Consider the following 25,759-nt stretch of genomic DNA (forward strand, 5'->3'; position numbering starts at 1 on the left):
CTTTGTATCACTGACAAAATATGTAATAAATGTGAATAAGATGAATTGCTCGTATTTTTTTTTTTATTAAAGATCTAGTTGTATAGAAATTCAAATAAATGATCCTCTTTCGCTCAAGACTTCATAATTCCTTCTCTCCCTCTCCCTGATGATCATCTAATTTACAAATTAAGACAATAAGAAGTTGTATGAACGAAAATGGGATAATCAAGCGGATGAGTGAATGCAAAGGAGGTTTCATGTTGGATTTAAGATTGGGAACGCATCCCAGTTATCGACTGTTTCGATGGTAATAGATGAAAATTTCTTTAACCACAGAGACTGCCTCTCGATTAGTTCATGCGCGCCACCGCTATGAAACTCTGATCGATCAGTTCCCATAAGCCTGAGCAATCTCCCCTATTATCTCTGGATAACACTTGTTCCGTCATGTACAACTAGTACCTTCAATTATATTCGGGTTGCTAAACTAAATTTTTAAGAATTGATGGAATACGATGGTTGATGAGAAGCCTTGCAGAACATGCACGGATTTCAAAACTTGGGCGAGATTACAGAAAAAGACATATGAGTCGGAAAAGGTAATATGGTGATATTTTGGATGAATTGGAGGTTATTTTCGAATGTTTTTGTTGTATCTGAATTGTTATTTCTTTGAATGTGTTGTGTACATACACGGTTAGTCACCCAAATTCGCCAATTACATCCAAAGTAGGTGACGCTAATAGCGATGGTGGAGAATTCCAAGTAAACTCCAGAGGTTTCAAATCTAATGGTCAAGGCACATATTCCCAATAGGGTTTCTAGCCAATAAGGAAGAAGAAATCTAATGGTCTCAGATTCGGCTGAGAATGGCTCGAACCATTGATCATATGAATATAAAGCACCGTCTTCTTCTGTTCAATGTGGTTATATCCTTCCACTCTAGAAGAGGCAAGCACCATATATAAAGCACCGTATATATTTTCTCCATCCCTCTGACGAGAAAGCCTTACCAAACTGTGTCGGTGCGATCGGGAGTGGGGAGTACGGGCAGCCGTGCTATTTGCGTTGGTGAGCCCACTCGTCAGCGGGTTAATTTCTTTAATCAACTGTTGAACCAAAATTTAATTAGAACCCTTTTACCGTGGACGCAACTTTCGGAATTGTAGCTGAAGAATGTTGGTCTTTTAATGACGAATTAGACAGGAATATTTCAACACAACAATTAGTACATTTTGTCATTAAGGATATCCAAGTACTACAGATAATTTTTGTTGGAAGAAATACTTTTCAGAGCTCATAGACTAGTGTTAAATGTTTATTTTGAGCGCAATTTCAACCTTAGTTTCCTAACATTTTTTGCGGAAAAAAATTTTTGAAACACGAAATTTTACACGTGCATTCTACAAGAGCAACACACTCATCTTCAATCCCACCATTAAAGCGTCTTAAAGCGTTTGTTCGTATAAATAATCTCACATAACTTTGTTCGTTATATTTTTTTTTGCTTCCGAATGAAAGCATTGTATTCCATGGATTTTTCGATTTTCTAATTTTGCATGGAAATGATGTAGAATGGTCTGAAACGTAAAAATACAAAGTTTGACGATTGTGTCTGTATGTGCGCATGATCAACTTGGCCGACTTGATGGTCAACTTTTAGAAAATCGAAGGAATAAACGGCTAAAAAAATTTTAAAAAATCTGAAATTTTGTGAGACTATAGGTATAAATGTGGATTAACTCTGTGCACCGGTTCAGCTGAATCGCTCCAACCATTTTCGAGAAAAACCCATTTGTTTCTAAATCGTTTTTCGTAAATATCTCGGAATCTATCCATCCGATTCCAAGTTTTGTCTTTCAAAATACTCGCCTCGATGTTTTCTATCTTCATCAATCAAAATATGTATACCCGTTCATACTAATTTTCAGAGATATTTCAATTTTTTCATTTTTCGCTCAAAATCCTTGTTCGCACGCTAGTTATTTTTTGAATTGATATATCAACTTGAAATTTGACACAAGTCTGCCTCTTAGTACTGTAATAGATGGGATTGAAGATGGGCTGAATCGGATGATTAGTTTAGGAGATATTCAACATTGTATCAAAATCGTTTTTCGTAAATATCTCAGAATCTACCCGTCCGATTTCAATTTTTTTTTCAAAATACTCGTCTCGATGTCTCCTATCTCAATCAATCAAAATATGTCTATCCGTTTACACTAAATATCAGAGGTATTTTAATTTTTCCATTTTTTGCCCAAAATCCTTGTTCGCACGCTAGTTATTTTTTAAATTGACATATCAACTTGAAATTTGGCACAAGTCTGCCTCTTAGTATTGCAATGGATAGGGTTGAAGATGGGCTGAATCGGATGATTAGTTTAGGAGATATTCAACATTGTATCAAAATCGTTTTTCGTAAATATCTTAGAATCTGTCCATCCGATTTCAATTATTTTTTTTTAAATAATCATCTCGATGTCTCCTATCTCAATCAATCGAAAGACGTATACCCGTTTGTACTAAATTTCAGAGGTATTTCAATTTTTCCATTTTTCGCTCAAAATCCTTGTTCGCATGCTAGTTATTTTTGTAATTGATATATCAACTTGAAATTTGGCATGAGTTTTCCTTTTGCCACTACAATGAATAATATCAACGGTGAACTGGATCAGATGATTAATTTTTGCTTCCGAATGGAAGCTTTGCATTCGTTCGATTTTCACTTTTGCTAATTTGGTTTGGAAACGATCCAGAATCATCTGAAACGGGAAAATACGAAGTTGGGGACCATTCCTGTGTGTGATAGCGTCCACTCGGTGGTCACTTTTTCTTAAAATTAACGAATAAACGGGAAAATTTATTCCAAAAAATCTGAAATTTTGTCCGTTTATTGGAATCATTTGGGATTAATTTCATGCCAAACTTCAGCTGGATTCGTCAATTAGTTTTTGAGAAGTAGCCATTTGTTTCTTTACGCTTCTTCCTAAATATCTCGAAAACTACCCAACCGATTTCATTTTTTTCTTCAAAATATTCATCTCGATGCCCTCTATCGTTATCAATCAAAATATGTATACCCGTTCATAGAAAGTTTTCGAGATATTTCGATTTTTCTCTTTTTGACCTAAAATCGTTGTTCGCACTCTAGCTTCCGCAAAAATGGAGATATCAACGTGAAATTTGGCATGATGTTGTCTCTAGTAGTAGCAATGGTTCGTATTGAAAATGGGCTCAATCGGATAATTATTTTCTGAGATATTTAACTTTATATTTAAATCTAATTTCTTTAATATCTCAATAGCGAGTTGACCAATTATAATTTTTTTTTCTAATTTTCGTCTCGATGTCCTCTATCTTGACCAATCAAAATATCTACACCCAATTATACAAAATTTAGAGATATTTTCATTTTTGTCGTTTTGACTTGAAAACGTTGTTCGCACTCTAGCATCCGCAAAAATGGAGATATCAACTTGCAATTTGGCACGAAGTTGTCTCTAGTAGTAACAATGGTTCGTATTGAAAATAGGCTCAATCGGATAATTACTTTCTGAGATATTCAACTTTATATGTAAATCTAATTGTTTAAATATCTCAATAACGAGTTGACCGATTCTAATTTTTTTTTTCAAATTTTCGTCTTGATGTCCTCTATCTTGATCAAACAAAATATCTGCACCCAATTATACAAAATTTAGAGATATTAGGTGTGTGACTTAATTTTTACCGATTTTTTCTTCGAGCTTAAAATTATATTTAAAATAGAAATATATTCGCAGTCTTCTCTGGTTTCAAAAGGATCGGAAAAAAGGTTTCAGAACACGGAACGACAAGTCTATGTAAGTTACATAAGCCTTCAGAATAGCAGAGTTTACGATGGCAACTGATAAACAGCCCATTCAGCACTACATTTTATACGAATTCCAACACGAAAAAAATGCTTCTGAAGCACGGGAATCAATGTGCAGTGTTCTTGGTGCCGACGTTGTATCTTATGAAACGTGTAATTATTGGTATAAACGTTTTAGAAGTGGTGATGCCGATCTGAGTGACCAGCCGCGTCCTGGACAGCCTCGAAAGTTTATAGATGCCGAATTGCAAGCTCTATTGGATAAAGACTCAACGCAAACGCAAAAAGAGCTTACAGCTCAGTTAGGAGTCATCCGAACAGCTATTTCTAAGCGTTTGCGTCAAATGGGAAAAATCGAAACACTTGGAATGTGGCCCACATGTGTTGACCGAACACAACTTAGGTCAACGTATGAACACGTGCCTTTCACTGCTTACCCGGCAACAAAAAAAGGACTCCTTGTGGGNACATTTTATACGAATTCCAACACGAAAAAAATGCTTCTGAAGCACGGGAATCAATGTGCAGTGTTCTTGGTGCCGACGTTGTATCTTATGAAACGTGTAATTATTGGTATAAACGTTTTAGAAGTGGTGATGCCGATCTGAGTGACCAGCCGCGTCCTGGACAGCCTCGAAAGTTTATAGATGCCGAATTGCAAGCTCTATTGGATAAAGACTCAACGCAAACGCAAAAAGAGCTTACAGCTCAGTTAGGAGTCATCCGAACAGCTATTTCTAAGCGTTTGCGTCAAATGGGAAAAATCGAAACACTTGGAATGTGGCCCACATGTGTTGACCGAACACAACTTAGGTCAACGTATGAACACGTGCCTTTCACTGCTTACCCGGCAACAAAAAAAGGACTCCTTGTGGGGAATTGGGACGGGTGATGAAAAGTATATTTTTTACGAGAATCCCAAATGTAAAAAGTCGTGGGTAGATCCCGGACAATCCAGTACATCGACGCCGAAACAGAACATCCACTTAAAGAACATTCTCCTGTGTATCTGGTGGGACATGATCCTTTATTACGAACTCCTGGAAACAGGTCAGACGGTCCCTGCGGAATGCTACGGCCGACAACTGAACAAACTGAGCAAAGAACTTGATCGGAAAAGGCCATTTACTGGGCAAGGAAGCAGGCAAGTCATACTGCTGCATAACAATGTTCGACCTCATGTTGTTTGCGCGACTCAGAAAACCCACTTAAACTTGGGATGGGAAGTTCTCCCGCACGCGGCATATTCACCAGACTTGGCCCCATCCGACTATCACTTGTTCCGGTCCATGCAGCACGCCTTAGTGGATAAAGAGTTTAAAAGGCTGAATGATGTGCGTAAATTCGTCGATGACTTTATCGCCTCTGTTGTGTCTCAGATAATTGTACCAAATATTATTGAATAACGCAATTATGAAGAAATTAGGAGTCAGCACCGGTTACAACACCAGGCCGTTTTGTAATATGAATCGAGGCAAGTGTGCCCCGGTTTTCAATAAAACCGAGATCACACTGGGCTCGAGAACTCATTATGGATGTAATTCATTATCAAGTACATTTTAATCCATTGATTTATCAAGTATGTTTCTAAAGTTTCTTAAATTGCGGAGATTGAGTCCATTTTACTCGACCATTCTACCGTATATTACATTTTGGTGGTAGCGCGTGTATTCTTCATATAACGGGGGCCTGATCAACCGCCGTTGGAGACAGCAATTAAGAGAATAGTTTAAAATTTTCGACACTTTAAAGATAACCTGTTTCTCGATTTAGAAGCATAGAGCTGTTCTGGGACGCTGGAATAGTAGCAGGCGATTTTCCTGAGGAGAAGAGGCGAAATCCAGCTGGTTTTGGTATTGGTTTTTCCTGGTTTCGAGGAATTTAGACAGTTTTGAGGACTGTTTTGAGGAGTAGTACGTGACCAAGGCAATAGGGCAGGCAAGTCTTTCTGTGCTTTATGGGATCAAAGATTCGAGACGAGTTCGATTCTCTGGACGAGCTGGCCCGAGTCGTTAGAGGGAACTTGCGTTCAGCAAATGCAATTCTGGAGTCAACAGCGGAGACTTCTGAAGCGCAAAGGTTCCGTCACGGTGTCACGATGCGCAGAGCATTGAATTTCAATTTTACAAGAAGGAACCGTGCTTCCTGTTCCTTGGCCGAGGGGGGTCCACGACGTTCACGGAGTATGGATCACCTCGCGGCGGATGTTCCACTACAGCCACAAGGGCAACAGGAACAAGAGGTGCAACACCAATTGCACAGTTAAGGCGGTGTTCCTTTGCGACCGGCACCACTACCGCCTCAGCAGCAAGAGGAACCGCTACGTGAGAGTCGCGAGAGGCGGTACTCACCTGGGTTGACTGGCAGGGAACAGGGAGTTTAGCACACCAATGACTACTCCAATCTTAGTGTCCGGGGGTTCATTGCTCCTTGGAAATTTTACTCCACCGTTGCAAGGACGGGGGACACTGCTAGAACCAGATGTTTCGAGGATTCGAAATGTCGACACCCAAGACATTGTCCGAGACATTAATGGAACATGTGGTGCCGGACATTTTGAAGGTATTGAAGGATCCGCAAAGCCGGTTACGGGAGGCCGCCGAAGAGCGACGACGATTGGAGAACGAGTTGCAGAAGGCTTGGAAGGAGATATATCACCATCGTGATACAGCCGGGGGAGCCAATCTACCCAATAACCATCTCAGTCCTGGTGGTGGTCTGAACCGGAGAGGGCTCATTGACCTAAAGGGTACTCTACAATTGGTTCATTCATACAATGGTGAGAGTGCTGATGAGTTGATACCTTTTTTGCGATCGTGTGAAGGTGCGAAAGATTTATTACAACCTGAGCTGCATTCAACACTCCTTAAAACTATTTTGAAAAATAAATTGGCAAAACTGGCAAAGCATTTGTACAGTTGAAGCATAAAACAGTAGAGAATTTTGACGAATTGAAGGTAGAATTAGAAGCCTTCTTCGGCAAAACGAAATCGCTCGTTGGATTGCATGCAGACTTCAATAATTTGCAACAACGAAATGATGAGGATGTCAGCAAATGTGCAGCCAGAGCTGAGCGAGTGACTCTTGATTTAATCGAGGGCATACAAAACTTGCTAGCCAGCGATCTGGATGAGAAAGAGAAAATTGGAGCTAAGAAGGCCTTGTTAACCTTAGCAGAGGCTAATTTCGAGCCTGTCTAGGAGCAATTGAACTGGAAAAAACTATGCCGGGGTTCCAGGGATTCTCAAAGATCTCTTTGACTTCTGAAGAAGGCTCCGGTGGTTCCAGGCGTTCTCAGGAAGAGAGTCGTAAATCAACGGGACGGCAATCCCTGGGGGCGGAATGTTTTGCTTGTGGTCAAAATGCAGCGGAAGTCAAATCTGACTGTTCTAGATCGACGCAGTATTCACGCATATGGGACGGTGTGTAAATTTTGCAACACTCCAGGGCATGAAATTACTTCATGTTACAAACTGAAGAAACAATGTGGAATTCCTGACAATGCAGAATTGCAGGCGAAGGAGAAAAATGATGCTGCAAAGCAGGTCAATAAAAACGGTGGCAGTAGCGCGAGGAGGAATCAATAAAAACAAGAGCTCGTCGAGTGGGGACACATTGCCAATGGGGGCAATCCAAGTTGCGGTGATGCAAATTTCTGAAACTGAGGGTCACGAGAATCAACAGGAGACCACTGCTTTGAGTGACTCCCGTCTCAGAAGGCGTAAAATTCGCTGAGCCATCGAAGACTAAGAATCATCTTATTTTGTCGGCGGATGAGCTCAAGCAGCCCACGATGTTCCTAGTGGACTCTGGGGCGGCCATATCGGTGATGAAGACTGGAGAATTGAGGGAGGATGTGAAGATCCGGCCCGGGGGGAGGATACTGCAAGGAATTTCAAACCAAGATGTCGGGACACTTGGGAAAGTGGAAATTTATTTGAAGATAGGCCAGGAGGAGTTGGGACACGTGTTTCACGTTGTATCTGATCAATTTCCAGGTTTCAAAAGAATTCTTGGAGAAGATTTCTTCCAATCCAGGAATCTATTTACATCGGTATAGCCTGGGAGGAGTGTCACCGTAAATGGTACACGTTTACTTTTCCGATCTGAAAGACCAATCATGGTGAAGGCTAGAACAGAGATTTTAGTCAGGGCTACAACTTCAAGCACGAAAAATGGGATCGTGCGTAAAAGACAATTGCAACCTGGCATTTTTCTGGGTGAATGCCTCACGAAACCACGTGACGGTCGAGCAGTCGTATGCGTCATGAACACTACTGAGAATGACATATTTTTGAACGTGCCAGTGGTGAAACTTGAGTTATGCACAGCCAAGGAAATAATGCTGATGTATATGCAAGAGGGAAGGGGAAAACCTGTCAATGTGCGACCACATCGGCTGCCACAGTCTCAAAAGGAGGAAGTGGACCGTCAAGTCAAGGCGATGCTAAATAACGGGGTAATCCGTCTAAGTAACAGCCAGTGGAATGCGCCATTGCTCGTTGTTCCAAAGAAACCCGATGCGTCAGGGAAGGTCAAGTTGCGAGTAGTCGTTGACTTTCCAAAATTGAATGACGTAACAGTTGGCGATTCATACCCACTGCCGAATATCTGTGATATACTGGACCAGCTGGGCAACGCAAAGTATTTCACCATACTGGATTTGGCTTCAGGATTTCACCAGATTCCAGTGAAGGAGGAGGACAAGTGCAAGACAGCCTTTTCAACACCATTTGGGCATTATGAGTTTAACCGACTGCCCTTCGGTGCGAAAGGAGGTCCAGCAACGTTCCAGAGACTGATGAACTCAGTCTTGGCTGGGATTCAAGGGATCAGATGCTTTATTTACCTCGATGACATCGTAATTTTCGGAGCAAGTCTCAGAGAACACAACAGACGTCTCGTAGAGGTATTGGACCGTTTGAAGAAGGCGAATTTGAGGTTACAACCAGATAACTGTAACTTCTTAAGGAAGGAAGTTGTTTACTTGGGACATGTGATCACCGGAGATGGAATCAAGGTCGACCCGAGTAAAATTGAAGTTGTGGAAAAATTCCCAGTACCCCAAAACACAAAGGAAGTAATGTCTTTCCTAGGACTGGCGGGTTACTGCAGAAAATTCATTCAGGACTTTTCAAAAATTGCAAAGCCCCTCACAGAATTACTAAAGAAAGAAGTGACTTGGACCTGGGGAGAGAGAAAACATTGCTTTCGAGAGCTTGAAAAAAAACTCACTACAGCTCCAGTATTGCAATATCCAGATTTCACAAGGCCATTTTTGCTCATGACGGATGCGTCGAATAAAGCACTTGGAACAGTTCTGTCACAAGGGGAGATTGGGAGCGATTTGCCAATCGCGTATGCAAGCAGAACGATGAATAAGGCTGAAATCAACTACACCACGACGGAGAAGGAACTTCTAGCTGTCGTGTAGGGTATAAAACACTTTAGGTCCTACTTGTATGGCAAAAAAATTGTGATCGTGACGGATCATCGACACTCGAAATGGATTTTCAATGTCAAGGCTCCGGGGTCACGTTNGTATGGCAAAAAAATTGTGATCGTGACGGATCATCGACACTCGAAATGGATTTTCAATGTCAAGGATCCGGGGTCACGTTTCATGCATTGGAGAATAAAATTGGAGGAGTACGAATACGAAGTCGTACACAAGCCTGGGAAGTTGAACACAAATGCTGACGCTTTGAGTCGAATCATGTTGTAATCCGAGCGCAGCAGAAAAGGGTGGATACCGAAGGTTGTGATGTCGGGAACGAGAATTTGGAAATATCTGAGGAGAGAATTACCCCAGAATTGGAGGACATCCCAACGATATTGAAGGAATATGATGATACACCTTTCGGGGGTCATGTTGGCGTCCAACGCACGAACGAGAAAATTGAGCTGAAATATAAATGGAAAGGAATGAAGGACGACATCGAGAAGTATGTTGCAAACTGCAAGAAATGCCAGTTGAATAAATTGGGGAAAAAAACGAAAGTACCTATGCAGATTGGAGAACCCCCAGAAACGGTATTTGAGCAGTGCGCAATGGACATCGTTGGACCATTACCAGTCACCGATGAAGGGAACAAATACATTCTGACATTCCAGAATGCTTTGACGAAATTTAGCAAAACTATTCCGATTCCCGATCAGGAGGCAAATACTGTGGCGAAGGTGTTTGCTGAGAAGATTATCTGCGAACATGGAACGCCGCGGAAACTATTGACAGATCAGGGAAAAAATTTCACAAGTGAAACTTTTAAAAATGTCTGTCGTCTTCTGAAAATTAAGGAAATCCAGACCACGACGTACCATCCCAGACAAACGGCGCACTGGAGAGGTCTCATCGCACACTAGCTGAGTATCTGCGGAGCTTCATCGATGAGGATCAGTCCGACTGGGACCGCTGGTTGCCATATGCGGCGTTCTCTTACAATACAACCCCGCATACCGCCACGAAACGTATACCATTTGAGCTACTATACGGAAGGTGTGCTGATTTGCCGACCTCTGACAAGCAGCCGCCACGTCCAACATACTCGTATGACGACTATGCACAGGAACTGCGAGAACGACTCCGTGCTTCGCACCAAGTTGCGAAGGAGAAGCTGAATGCTGTGAAGGAGACAGCTAAAAAGCAGTATGAAAGGAGTGCTGAGGAGAAAGATTTCCACGTCGGCGACAAAGTTCTGTTAAAAATGAGGTGCGACGAGGGAGGTCTAAAAAGCTGACGCAGCCATGGTTCGGACCGTACGAGATTACGCAGGAAGATTCAGATGTCAACTATACTATTCGTTGCGGCAAGAAAAACAAGGAGGTTAGAGTGCACGTCAACCGATTGAGAGCATTTATCGGGTTGATTACGTTGTATCTGACGATGAATAGCCGGAGCCATCCTAGGATTCTGAGGAAGTCCTTAGAAGAAAAACGAAATTAATAGGTGAAGGCTTGGTCTAGGAGTTTTCGGATCTCGAAACCATAGATTCAGCAAGATTATCTGGGCCCGACAGAAGTGGTTTTGCCTACCTCGATACCAATGTTGGCTCGGGATTGGCAAGAGAAAATATCTCGCTTCAGATTTAGGATTTTCTTTACCAATATGTATATATGTATATTGATGTAAATTATTGTGCAGCCAATGGCGACAAAATTCACAAAAATATGAATTTTCTTCTCTGGCCGCGAAGGATGTTGTGTCCCAGATAATTGTACCAAATATTATTGAATAACGCAATTATGAAGAAATTAGGAGTCAGCACCGTATTACAACACAAGGCCGTTTTTTAATACGAATTGAGGCAAGTGTGCCCCGGTTTTCAATAAAACCGAGATCACACTGGGCTCGAGAGGTCTTTACAGATGTAGTTCATTATCAACTGCATTTTAATCCATTTGATCAGAGTAAACCGTTACTCTCTAGTGTGACATTGATAAACTAAAGTATTTTAAATTGCTGAGATTGAGTCCATTTTACTCGACCATTCTACCGTATATTACACCTCGAAGTCTGCAAGTTTCTTTCGTGACGGCGTTCGAATGTTACCTGAGAGATGGCGCAAGGTTATAGAAAACGATGGACAATATTTCCCAAATTAAGTTCGTTGTTCTCTATTTTTTTATATTATTATTATTTTTTTTTATTTTTTCTATTTCATTGGTTTTATCGAAGTAATTCTCGATTTGAAACCCCTCCTCTAGCCTGCCTCCCCTCCTTTCTTTTTCCTCTCATTGTTATCTGCGGTATCATGGCCGTCTTACTCTTAGCTGTGCCCCATTCGAGCTAGGACTGTATGGGAAACCATGTAAAACCCCAGTCGCACAGCCGGCCGATTGTGCAGTGCCCTAATATATCCATCTGTCACACTGACTAGATGGAGACACTAGGCCACTACACCCTACCTACCGCCCGCAATTTTTGTGCGAGCGAGGTGTTCCTAAGCGGTCACCTACCCAAGTACTAACCCAGCTCAACGCTGCTTAGCTTGGATGTCCGCCGGAGCAACACCTCACCTACCTAACCATTACAGTCGGTATTTTTTTATATTAAATACCTAATATTTCAATTTTTGTAGTTTTGACTTTAAAGCGTTGTTCGTACTATAGCATCCGCAAAAGTGGAGATATCAATTTGAAATTTGGCATGAAGTTGTCTCTAGAAGTAACAATGGTTCGTACTGAAAATGGGCTCAATCGGATAATTACTTTCTGAGATATTCAACTTTATATGTAAATCTAATATTTTAAATACCTCAGTAACGAGTCAACCGATCCTAATTTCAATTATTCAAGAATATTCGTCTTTTTTTGTAATGTCGATGTCCTTTTTTTATATTTTTCATATCTTTTTTAAAATCTTTTTTGATCATTTATTTATTCCTTTTTTATTCTTTGTTTTTTGCTTTTTTGTAATGTCTTTCCTTTCCTTTTATCATTCCAATCCTTTGGTAAATCTTTTTTCGCCATTTATTTATCCTTTTTTGCTTTTGAATGAAAGCCTTGCATTTGAGCGATTTTTCGATTTTCTAATTTTGATGGCAAATGGCCGACAGTGTTATGAAACGTGAAGAAATGATGTTTTTAGGGTCATGTCTGTATGTATGTGTGTGATAACTTGGGTTTTTGGTGATCACTTTTTAGAAAATTCAACATATAAATACGATGAAATTTGTCGATAAAAGTCTGAAAAAGATTACAGATTATAATCTTCTTCGGGGAAAAAGCATGTTCCTAGAGTGAGGGGTGCACTCCTGTCGGAATTCACGTGGTGCCGATGACCACGGCGTATTTAGATCACGCACCAAGCCATTCCTGGACTTTTGTGAACAATTCTTCGAGGCAAAAACATACTCGGGGAAACTCTGGGGCATGTATTTTCAAATGCACGGGGTCCTGATGACCACTGGATATCTGTAACACCTCCAAGTCATTCCTGGAATAAGCCCGTTTTTGGAACCTCTAGAGAATGCTTTATCGAATCCACGCGGCCACGATGACCAATGATCATTCAATCGGCGCACCGAGTCGGTTTTATTAATTTCTTGAGCAATTCTTCAGGGAATAAGTGGATTCTTGTGACCACGGGATAAAACTTGATTGAATCCTCGAGTCATTTTTATCATTTTTCCATGAGTGGGTTTTTTGCGACCACCGAATAAAACTTTATTAAATCCATGTGGCCACGATGACCTGTGATCATTCAATATATGCACCGATTCGGTTTTATTAATTTTTGGAGCAGTTCTTCGGGGAATGACTAGGTTTCAGTGATCGTGGAATAATACTTTATGGAGTCCATGTCGCCACGATGACCACTGATCATTTAATTCACGCACCGAGTCGTTTTTATAATTTTTTGGAGAAAGTCCTCAGGAAATAAGTGGGTTTTTGCGACCACTGAATAAAACTTCAATGATCAGTGGTCACGGTGACCACTGATCATTGAATCTACACTCGAAGTCGATTTAATTAATTATTCAAGGAATTTCTCACTTAATGACCGAATTTTTGGGCAGAATAATACTTCATCATCTCTAGTCATTTAATACACGCATCAAGTCAATTATGCTCCATCGAATTAACATGGTCACGAAAACCCCTGGTTATTCTATTCATGCATCAAGTCATTTTTATCAAATTTTTACATTTGTCCGGAAACGGGCGGTTTTGGGAGCGCCAGGGAACTTTTTTCAAGTTCATATGATCACGGAGACCACTAATCATTCAACTGATTGTTGGAAAATTGAGGGTTCCGTCAGTGTGTTAATGCGCCATAAGAAAAACACGGTAGCGCACGCACACTTACTACAAAATGGTGAAAAGATGGTGGGTTAATACACGCACCAAGTCGTTTTCATTATTTTTTCAAAATACTGCTCGATAAATAAGCATCTTTTTGGGATAGCGTGAGAATTTGTTATCGAATCCACAATGGCACGTTAACCGCTGGTCTTTTAAATCGCGCATCAAATTTTTTTATTCAATTCTTCAATAATTTTTCTGGAAATGAGCGCCTCAAGATCGCGATGACCAGTCGCTTCTATTAATCGTTTTCTATCAATTTTTTTAGTAATCTCTCTAAAGCGTTATTTTTATATTTGTTGAATGCTTTCAAGTTGAGAGACATTATTCTTGTGAAAAAATATGGTCGTCTAATAAGACCTGATCAACTGATTACCAACTACCTTTATTCTTTACCAACTGTGTCTGAAGATGTCCTCTGACCGTTAGAATCACATCCGTTATTTAACACCTCTGAATTGTCGATTGCGGATTTAAGCAGAAATGATGTGATATTTCATTCTCCTACTCTCGAGTAAACTGGAAACAGATTGATTATTCGAATCTAGGATACACAAAAAATTACTCAAGAAAAATAATAATTTTTATTTGGATGAGAGATTGTTTCATGATGCTGTGATAAAACTCTGAACTTCAAACTTTGTAAAACTCCGTATAATATTGTATACTGGCTTCCCCCACTGTCATAGGGAGTACCACCCTACGGGACAGTGTAAATAAATGAATAAAAAATAAATAGAAGTATTATTCGGCGGTGGCCAAAACCCGCTTATTCCCCGAAGAATTGTTCAGAAAAATAATAAAACCGACTCGGTGCGTGAATCAAATGCCCAATGGTCATCGTAACCGCATAAATTCGATAAAGTATTCTTCGGCGCCGTCAAAAGCCCAATCATTCCGCGAGGAATTGTTAAAAATATAGAAAAACTGACTCGGTGCGGGCATTGAAGGACCAGTGGTCATCGTGACCACGTGGACTCAATCAAATTTTATCCGGTGGTCGCAAAAACCTACTCATTCCTTGAGGGATTGCTCAAAAAATCAATAAAACCGACTCGGTGCGTGAATTAAATGACCAGTGGTCATCGTGACCACGTGGATTCAATAAAGGATTGTTTGGCGGTCGCAAAAATTTGCTCATTCCCCGTGGAATTTTTCAAAAAATTAATGATAACATGTCGGTGCGTGGTTTAAATGACCAGTGGTCATCGTGACCACATAGATTCGATGAAGCATTATTCGGCACTCCTATAAACACGCTCATTCCCCGAAAATTTTTTCAAACAATTAATAAAATCGACAGGCAGCGTAGATTGAATGAGCCGTGATCATCGTGACCACGTGGATTCAATAAAGAATTGTTTGGCGGTCGCAAAAATTTGCTCATTCCCCGTGGAATTTTTCAAAAAATTAATGATAACATGTCGGTGCATGGTTTAAATGACCAGTGGTCATCGTGACCACATAGATTCGATGAAGCATTATTCGGCACTCCTATAAACACGCTCATTCCCCGAAATTTTTTTCAAACAATTAATAAAATCGATAGGGAGCGTAGATTGAATGAGCAGTGATCATCGTGACCACGTGTATTCGATAAAGAATTCTCTAGCGGTTCCAAAAACGGGCTTACTCCCCGGGGAATTACAAAAATTTCCAGACATAACTTGGAGGTGTTACAGATATCCAGTGGTCATAGGGACCCAGTGGATTTGAAAATACATGCCCCAGAGTTTCCCCGAGCATATTTTTTCCTCGAAGAATTGTTCACAAAATGTCCAGGAATGGCTTGGTGCGTGATCTAAATATCCTGTGGTCACCGGCACCACGTGGATTCTGACAGGAGTGCACGCCCGACTCCAGGAACATTTACTAGGTGTATGACTTAATTTTTACAGATTTTTTCTTTGAGCTTAAAATTATATTTAAAATAGGAATATTTTCGCGGTCTGTTGTGGTTTTGAAAGGATCGGACAAAAGTTTCAGAACACCGAACGACAAGTCTAAGTGAGTTCCATAACCTCTCAGAATAGCAGAGTTTACGATGGCAACTAAATGTGAATTCAACTAAGTGAATTCAACTAAGTGAATTCTAATAAGGAAAAAATGTTTCTTAAGCACGGGAATCAATATGTAGTGTTTGTGTTGTCGACGTTGTGTCTTATGAAACGTGTAATTATTGGTACAAACGTTTTAGAAGAGGTAATCTTAGTGACCAGCCGCGCCCTGGACAGCCTCGAGAGTTTGAAGATGCGGAATTGCAAGCTCTGCTGGATGAAGACTCAATGCAAACGCAACAAGAGTGCGTAGCTCAGTTGGGAATCACCCAATAGTTATTTTCATCACAAGGTCCACAAAGTATTTTCTGACGAATATGGCTTTGTAGGCCGAGCCGAAGGCAAGGCCTATAATCACATTCGTCAGAAAATACTTTTGGACCGTGTGATGAATGCAATTTTTTGTCAGAAGGCCCGTGAAGCGCAATCTAACCGAGCGAAGCGAGGTTAGAATCGCGGTTTACCGGGCCTTCTCACGAAAACAGCTATTTTCAAGCGTTTGCACTAAATGGGAAAAATCCAAAAACTTGGAAGGTGGGTCCCACATGTGTTGACCGAACACAGCCTAGGTCAACGTATGAACACGTGCCTTTCACTACTTGCCCACCAANCAACAAGAGTGCGTAGCTCAGTTGGGAATCACCCAATAGTTATTTTCATCACAAGGTCCACAAAGTATTTTCTGACGAATATGGCTTTGTAGGCCGAGCCGAAGGCAAGGCCTATAATCACATTCGTCAGAAAATACTTTTGGACCGTGTGATGAATGCAATTTTTTGTCAGAAGGCCCGTGAAGCGCAATCTAACCGAGCGAAGCGAGGTTAGAATCGCGGTTTACCGGGCCTTCTCACGAAAACAGCTATTTTCAAGCGTTTGCACTAAATGGGAAAAATCCAAAAACTTGGAAGGTGGGTCCCACATGTGTTGACCGAACACAGCCTAGGTCAACGTATGAACACGTGCCTTTCACTACTTGCCCACCAACAAAAAAAGGACTTCTTGTGAAAAATTGTGACGGGTGATGAAAAGTATATTTTTTACGAGAATCCCAAAAGTGAAAAGTCGTGGGTAGATCCCGGGCAACTCAGTATATCGACGCCGAAACAGAACATCCACTTAAAGAACATTCTCCTGTGTATCTGGTGGGACATGAAGGGTGTGCTTCATTACGAACTCCTGGAAACTAGTCAGACGGTGACTGCGGAACGTTACAGCTGACAATTGAACAAACTGAGCAAAGAACTTGATCGGAAAAGGCCGGGCAAGTCATACTGCTGTATGAGAATGCTGCGCAAGAAAGGAGGCAAGTCATAGAATGCATAGAAGGCCGGGCAAGTCATACTGCTGTATGAGAATGCTCGACCTCACGTTGCTCGCGCGACTCAGAAGACCCTTTTGCACTTGTGATGGGAAGTTCTCTCGCACGGGGCATATTCACCAGACTTGGCCCCATCTGACTATCACTTGTTCCGATTAATACAGCTGTGATGCCCCGGCGTTGAATTTTATAGATGGCATTATTCATCGACCATTTTAATCCGCGAGATTTGAATTATTATTTCAAAATGAATTTAAATGCCCTATGGAATTTTAGAAAGTCGGAGAGAATGCCAGAATGAAAGGAACAAGGAAATGAACAAAGGCCGAAAAATACCTTCATGGGCGTAAGAAAAACCGTTACAAGAAAAACGTAAATGTCAAGTACTTGAGCTTAGTTCTCAAATTTGTTACTCTCCAAAATTTTTCACAACAATACTTTTCTTGAAAATCGGAAATGCAGAGAGGAAAATAAACTCGATGGTCACGGTCGTAAAATCGTGGTCCTGGAATATCTGGAAAGTTTTCTGCTTTACGTGGTCCACACATGTTGAACACTCCTTTATTCATTGTATTGCTAGGCTGGAGGGCTTGAGACCCTTTAAGAGGAAAACACATGACGTCCCACGCTCTCTGTTTCGCTTTTTCGCTTCCCGTTCTCTCTTCCGAGTTACCCCTTTTCCCTTTCCTTCTAGCCAAGGTTGCGCGCGCAACTTTTGGTCCAGAGTGGGGGTGTTAGGACCCAACCGTTAGCATTAAGTTTAAGATAAAGTTAGTTACACCGGGGCTGTTGTTTCGACAACGTTTTCGAGCTTCTCTTTTCAAATAGTTTTCCTTAAGATTTTTCTAGAGTTTTCACAAGTTTAAAAGTTTCTTTGTATTACAAGTTAATGTTTTTGAGTTTAATGTGCAATGAATAAAGGTATTAATGTGCTCTCTTAAGTACTGGTGTTCTGGATTTATTTCAAATTGAACCTTTAATCCAATTATCCTGGAATGAACGAGTCAACTTCGATGGAGTCCTTACCTGACGTTGAGCAGCCAACGAATCCAGTTCAAAGTTTGGCGCTTAATATTTAGAAAGGCGCTGCTGTCCATCTAGTAACATCGATAGGACACAACACAGTGCGTCTTAGTGGATACACAGTTGAAAACGCTGGACGATGTGCGTAAATTCGGTGACTTCATCACCTCAAAGCCTGCAAGTTTCTTTCGTGACGGCATTTGTATATTACCTGAGAGATGGCGCAAGGTCATAGAGAACGATGGACAATATTTCCAAGATTAAGTTCGTTGTTCTCTATTTTTTTCTATTAAATAAATTTGCTGAAAAATCTGTGAAAATTGAGTCATACACCTGATATTAGCAAATGGTGAAAGTTGGACTCACCATATCTTCTATTTCTTTTCAGTATGATTTTTTTAGTGAAAAATTATTATTTCTCTAATTATACAATGAAAATACATTTATCTAAGCTTTATCTGTTGCTAAGACAGAAACTTACGAGAAATCGCATTTTGAACTCGTTTAGGTATAGTGTATATGTTGGATTTGGATCTTTTCTACCATAAAAACGCACATTTTGAAAAAAAAAATTGAAATCGGTCCAATAGTTTTTGAGATTTTGAGCAAAACAGTTTCACATACAAAGTTTAATATCTCCGAAACTACTGGTCCGATTTCGTCCACCCAGAATCCCAAATTTTGTGACCATAAGACCTAAAATAATACCAAATTTAAAGTTTCTATGTCGATTATTTTTCAAGGTATCGTGCGAACAAGCAATTTCAGCGAAAAAATGAAAAAACGAGAACAAAACTACATTGCTCAGGGTTTAATGGTCTTTTTTCATCCAATTAAATAGGTATCATCATGACGAGTATTTAGAAAAGAAATCTAATCGGTCCAATGGTTCAGGAGATATCGGCAAAAAACGATTTTCGAAGAATCGATATATCCAGCCGTCAGGAAAGTCTGGAAAATCGGAAATTGTGAGGGAATTTGATTGGTCTGGAAATGTCAGGGGAAAGTTACGAATTATGATAACTTTCTGGAATTTTAAAATTTGAAGCTTGTTTTGTCCAAGTACCTAAATTTGTAGAATTTCTTCTCTCGGCAAAAAAACATTGTAAGGATATTTTCCCGGGTTGTTCATCCAGGAAAAATCAACAGTATATTGTGCGCCTAGCCGAGAAAAGTGCCGTTTGAAGGGACGGCCTTCGGCTCGCGCTGCTAAAACGTCGTCCCTTGAACGGCACTTTTCTCGGCGTGGCTCACATACTATTTTTCCGGACGTGGGGCGCTTGAATTTTTTCCTCAATGTACAATGTTCAGAAGATAATAGACGAACAAAAATTCACTGAAATTATATTTATTGAAGTTCTACATAAGTATACATTTGTTTTATTTCTTCTATGAATAAGAACTCTCATGTTTGTTTCTTACAGTTAAAGTCTCTAGGAAACTTGAATAAAACATCGATTATATCTTTTGAAAAGCTCGATGTTTTTTGGAAATTTTTGTTTGTTCAGTCATCATATTTATTATTTTCCTCTATGATTGTAAATATTCACTGTCGCATAATTATTGATCGTAATACCTTGAATGTCTTTGGTAGTTATTTCTTGCGTATTCTGCTCATTGATCGTTGTATTATAATTATCATTGTTGTTGTTAGTCATATCGTCATTGAACTCGCCTCTGATTCTCTCGCTTCTCGAGTTGGATGTTCTCAACGGGAAATTGTTGTCAATTTCCTCTCCAATTCTTGATGTTGTGTAATTCTGAGGAATTTGGACTGCTGGTGTATTCTCATTATAATTCAAAAATGAAGTGTTGAGATTAGGCAATTCATTTTCTTTATTTTGAGTCATTTCCTTAATGGACTCTCGTGATTGTCTCGTTCCTGAAGTTTTGTGTTTTTTCATGGGAGGTTATTGTGGAAATGATGCTGCTGAATTTGTGATCCTAGGTCGATCTGCGGCTGCAAAAATGCCGAGGCATTCTGGAAATTGATAGACTCTCTTATCTTTTGACTGATTATTCTCTTGGTTTTCTTGGATTTCTGTATGTATCCTCGAGCAACTGGAGGTGACTGCCACCCTCCTGCAAGTTGAATTAAAGTCATGCTTGCACCTGCATCAGCCAGCATTGAGGCCGAAGAACGGCGGAAGCAATGTCCTGTGTAATCAGAGGGTGTATCCAACTCTAGATATTTGGCGATTTCTCGAGGCATGTGAGCAAATGTGTGCTCACCAATGTTCTGATTTGAACATTTCCCTATGTGATACTGAATGAAAAAGTTGGGCATGGTGATGTTTGATCCTCATAATGTCATATATGTCTTTACCAGTGGGTAATACTCAGCATCCACAAGAAAATTCTTGGGTTGACCATTTTTAGTTGTCTCCAGGGAAAATAACAATTCACATTTTTGTGGATCGTCCTGAACATCTTTAGCCTTCAAATTCCAGAGAGTGCCTAACAGTCCAATAACCACAATAACCTGAAAAAAAATGAAGATCGTCATGATTATTTATTTCAAATTCAACGCGACAGCTTAATCGCATTGGCTCCCCTATATGCATTTCTGTAGCGAAGTGGTCAAGGAGGTTATGTTGATTTTGATTTTCGGTTATTTGTCGATCAATATCTCGGAAACTAAGTGAAATAGCGAAATTCTTGTTCGAACCCTTTTTGTAGATCCTGATTTTGTGGGCAAAAAAGGTATCATCAAAATAAATTTGTGCTTCTTCGCGAATTTCACGAGGTATATCACTGTCATCACTCGCCATAAATTGGGTTATATATTCGTCACTCATTTTTATCGTCCTTCATTAATCTCCAATTCGTAATGAATGACATATCACATATTTTACGCAATGAATTTTGTAGAGACTAGGAGAATACTACACATTACACAGTAAAATTTGTGGACAAGTGGAGTTTATTAAGATAGCGANATTCACTGTCGCATAATTATTGATCGTAATACCTTGAATGTCTTTGGTAGTTATTTCTTGCGTATTCTGTTGTTGCGTATTCGTTATCATTGTTGTTGTTAGTCATATCGTCATTGAACTCGCCTCTGATTCTCTCGCTTCTCGAGTTGGATGTTCTCAACGGGAAATTGTTGTCAATTTCCTCTCCAATTCTTGATGTTGTGTAATTCTGAGGAATTTGGACTGCTGGTGTATTCTCATTATAATTCAAAAATGAAGTGTTGAGATTAGGCAATTCATTTTCTTTATTTTGAGTCATTTCCTTAATGGACTCTCGTGATTGTCTCGTTCCTGAAGTTTTGTGTTTTTTCATGGGAGGTTATTGTGGAAATGATGCTGCTGAATTTGTGATCCTAGGTCGATCTGCGGCTGCAAAAATGCCGAGGCATTCTGGAAATTGATAGACTCTCTTATCTTTTGACTGATTATTCTCTTGGTTTTCTTGGATTTCTGTATGTATCCTCGAGCAACTGGAGGTGACTGCCACCCTCCTGCAAGTTGAATTAAAGTCATGCTTGCACCTGCATCAGCCAGCATTGAGGCCGAAGAACGGCGGAAGCAATGTCCTGTGTAATCAGAGGGTGTATCCAACTCTAGATATTTGGCGATTTCTCGAGGCATGTGAGCAAATGTGTGCTCACCAATGTTCTGATTTGAACATTTCCCTATGTGATACTGAATGAAAAAGTTGGGCATGGTGATGTTTGATCCTCATAATGTCATATATGTCTTTACCAGTGGGTAATACTCAGCATCCACAAGAAAATTCTTGGGTTGACCATTTTTAGTTGTCTCCAGGGAAAATAACAATTCACATTTTTGTGGATCGTCCTGAACATCTTTAGCCTTCAAATTCCAGAGAGTGCCTAACAGTCCAATAACCACAATAACCTGAAAAAAAATGAAGATCGTCATGATTATTTATTTCAAATTCAACGCGACAGCTTAATCGCATTGGCTCCCCTATATGCATTTCTGTAGCGAAGTGGTCAAGGAGGTTATGTTGATTTTGATTTTCGGTTATTTGTCGATCAATATCTCGGAAACTAAGTGAAATAGCGAAATTCTTGTTCGAACCCTTTTTGTAGATCCTGATTTTGTGGGCAAAAAAGGTATCATCAAAATAAATTTGTGCTTCTTCGCGAATTTCACGAGGTATATCACTGTCATCACTCGCCATAAATTGGGTTATATATTCGTCACTCATTTTTATCGTCCTTCATTAATCTCCAATTCGTAATGAATGACATATCACATATTTTACGCAATGAATTTTGTAGAGACTAGGAGAATACTACACATTACACAGTAAAATTTGTGGACAAGTGGAGTTTATTAAGATAGCGAAGTCACCGTGAGAATAAAATTTTTTTATTTCAAGGCGTATATTTAAGTCACGACGAACATTGAGAATATGGTTTGTGGCTGGAAATAGCCAGCACGGACCATGAAGAGAGTCTTTTTCAGACGAGTTATTTCTTATGACGGGAGAGCAGAACATCGTTATCTTCCCTCTAAACTGGCGAGAAAATCAAGCTTTTTTCGCCCCGAGTCCGGAAAAACTACTTTTTAGCCGTCTCTATCGCTCGTTTTTTGGGTGTCATCCGAACCTTCGCGGGAGGTTCGACGAAAACCGGCCCCTCAGGCTAACTCGTCTAGCCCAGGGGACTTCTCGGGCTGGACAATGGATGACCCAGCTAACATCAGCGTGGTACGGTAGAGTGGGCGAGGTCCACCAGGAGTATAACCACCACATCCTCACGAGCCTTTGCAAGCCGTGGATTATGCCTCGCAGCATAATTCCTCTCATAAATAACTTCATCCTTCCTGCGGAGAATCTTTCGACTCCTCTGGCATACTTTCTCTTCTCGTGTATTTCTACTCGGGAGAGTTTTAGAGTTGTCTGCGAATCAGCCGGGACTCCTGAGAGCCTGGGACGTTGAGAGGCTGATCTGACCAGGGTGGAACTACGTTACCCACGCTACGACTACCCACACTCTTAACCACCAATTACCGTTTCGGTCATCGCGCGTCACTGCCTCTGGGTAGTACTAAACGGTCGGCGTATGGTCAGGCCGACAGGAGGATTTCTCTACTCCAGGCCCACGGGCCCATACGCCTCGAATCGTTCCGCCGAGACTAGATAGCGCCGGACATAATAAAGTCGTCACTTCGTGTTCCAAAATAACTCAGTTTTCCGTGCGAAGATGTAGGGGCATCCCCCTATATTCGCCGCCAAAGTTATGCACCAGGCTACGTGGAGTAAAAACTCCTTACCCAGCCATTCCCCACTCCAGCACACCGAGAGATTTTTCCAACCTCTCGGTTCAAGCGCTCGCGTTCGACTAACTCGGAATCTCACTAGGACCTTGCCTCCTAGTCTGGATATTTCGCCGACGATAGGTCATTCCGTTACTCTATCCCCACCAATCAATACGGCGGGATCACGGAGGTACCAGTCCTTTCACCTGGCTACGTTGGTCTCTAGTATACCCCGAAACTGCCTTTAGAATCGCCCAGTGTGGAACCCCTGTACGTCGGGCCACTTTCCCCCAAACACAGTTGGGCGAGTTCTAAAATAGCGAAAGTCTGGTAACGTCCTCTAGACTTCCAGGGGTCGCGGTTCCACCCAAAACCGCTATGCCTTCAACCTTTCATCGGTCTGCGGATCATCTCATCTACTCGCGGCTTATTTCAGCCGTCTTTAGATTCATCTTCCTGTCTCTTTTAATAAGTTTAACAGTACATATCTCTATTTAAGGGGATTCCAACCCGTAACGAGAAAATGTCGTTACCACATTGTCCTGAAATTTAATCTCAACTTTACTTAGAAAAGTGGCATATTAACATCTTCCCGTGGGATGACACCGAGAAACAACTGTTTTTGCGATTTTTCAATGGAAAATTCTAAATCCAGCATTCTACTTTTCAAAGGAATTCTTGCACATCAAGGTGGTGAAAATATTTGAAAAATACTCATTTCCAGTAATATATGAACTGCAAAAACAGAGTTCCAATCTGGTTAGAGAGATCCAATCGCTAGAGAGATGTTAGCATCCTAATTTTCTAGATAAATTGTTCCGCTGTACGTATTTTTGTTGAAAAGTTGACAGAGTGATCACTTTTTAAAGGAAGACCTCGCTAAAATTGAAAAGTCGTTGAAATTTCTCTCAGCTATAGTTCCTCTACTGAGCAATTTCCATCATATGTAGATTTTTGTGTTCCGCAATTTTCGTTAGACTGTAGAAAATGAAACTAAGTACCCATTTTACGTCATAAATTATGTATAGCCCATAATAATAGCCCAATAGCCCATGAAAAGAATGTTTCTTTCATTGCACTCTTTTTTGTTTGTTCTTGCATAATGTCTAAGAAATGGAGTGAAGCAGACAGACTAAATCTAATAGATTCCTTTTTTGCTCAATCCATTCTCTGCAATGGAAAACAAATATTCAATTTTATTCTTTGAAGTCTGATGAACGTTGAAAAATAATTTGAATTGAATGAAAATTATGAGCCAAGGAAAATTTTGAAGGTGAAAATGGGAAATGACGACGAAAATTCATTTGATGGGTCTTTTGGCCAATCAAAGATACTTTTATTTTACCGATGTCTGCCTTTAAATTTCGTTTGGTAAAGGAGTTGATGTGCATGGATCCATCTATTACTCATTGATTATCAACATCAGGTTATCTTCGTTTATTACGTTTTAACCCTCTAAGGTGAATTTCAATATCCCCACTCTAGGGTCTTCAAAATAGAATGCTGGTGTCCTCACTAAAGCATCCTACTATGCTTTTCACTTTACAGTGTATAAATTTAACAATCTTTCATAAAAAAACGTTTTCTATGCTCAGGGAATTTCATCAATTTGACCGGGAAAAGTCAGTGAAAAATCAGGGAATTTTGTTGAAACTTCCAGCTGAACATCCTGATACCTCAGGAACCTCTCAATCCATCAAGCTGAAATTTACCACAAATTTGACTCTTAGTAGTAGGGGAGACCAGGACAAAGTGGGGTGGCCGGAGCATAGTGAGGTACATACAAAAACGGCCACAATTGAGAAATTTAAGGGGTTGACGAGGGGACGATCAGGGATCAATAGAAAGTAAAAAAAGTTGAAAAAACTCGGATAATACTACGGAGAAATTTTTAAAGAATGGAAGAACTCTGGAAATTCTTTCAATTCTTTCAAACACCGGGATGAGCTGCCGTATTGGGTATTTTGATTGAAACAATGAGTTCTCACAATGATCTAGACTTCGATAGTCAGACAAATTTGTTAAACTCATCCCCCCGATGGATGGTAAGGGCGGAAAAAATAGAAAATGAGAAGAATGGAATCTCACTTGCTGTGCATACTCTCTGCTTACTGATATAAACGTCACTTTGCTACTGAAGCAAGAGAGTAAAAATAATCAATTAGAAGTATTAGTATTTCACTTCGTAAAATTGAGATGAACAAATCTAATGAATAAATTCGAAAATTTCAATTTCTAGGACAAAAAAATTAAATTGAGGAAAAAAGGGCTTGTTGGAAAAAAATGAATAATGAATCTGAAAAACAAAATTAATTTGACGAGTAACGAAAATTTTAAAAAATGTAGAGAAAATCGTTACAATGTACTCTTCTGTTGATGAACATGAAATTGAAGTTTTTGGACACTATCCACTGTGCCCCCAACTGTAATACGTTGGAGACGCGAGTTGGTAATTTTAGAATGTGAATAGTGATTGCTA

General features: G+C 40.2%; 1 protein-coding gene across 1 annotated transcript in view; it reads left to right on the forward strand.

Moving 5' to 3' along the window:
• The first annotated feature begins 414 nt into the window (after nucleotides 1-414).
• Nucleotides 415-25,759, forward strand: part of LOC107045968 (FAD-linked sulfhydryl oxidase ALR) — a 93,663-nt gene continuing 68,318 nt past the window's right edge. Inside the window, exon 1 of the mRNA XM_015268399.2 lies at nucleotides 415-581. Within this exon, the coding sequence (XP_015123885.1) occupies nucleotides 498-581 (84 nt within the window). The 5' untranslated portion in view covers nucleotides 415-497. The remainder of the gene's footprint in view (nucleotides 582-25,759) is intronic.

This window comes from Diachasma alloeum, unplaced genomic scaffold (assembly GCF_001412515.2).
Source record: "Diachasma alloeum isolate Michigan unplaced genomic scaffold, Dall2.0 Dall_scaffold_01145, whole genome shotgun sequence".
Taxonomy (NCBI): Eukaryota; Metazoa; Arthropoda; class Insecta; order Hymenoptera; family Braconidae; genus Diachasma; species Diachasma alloeum.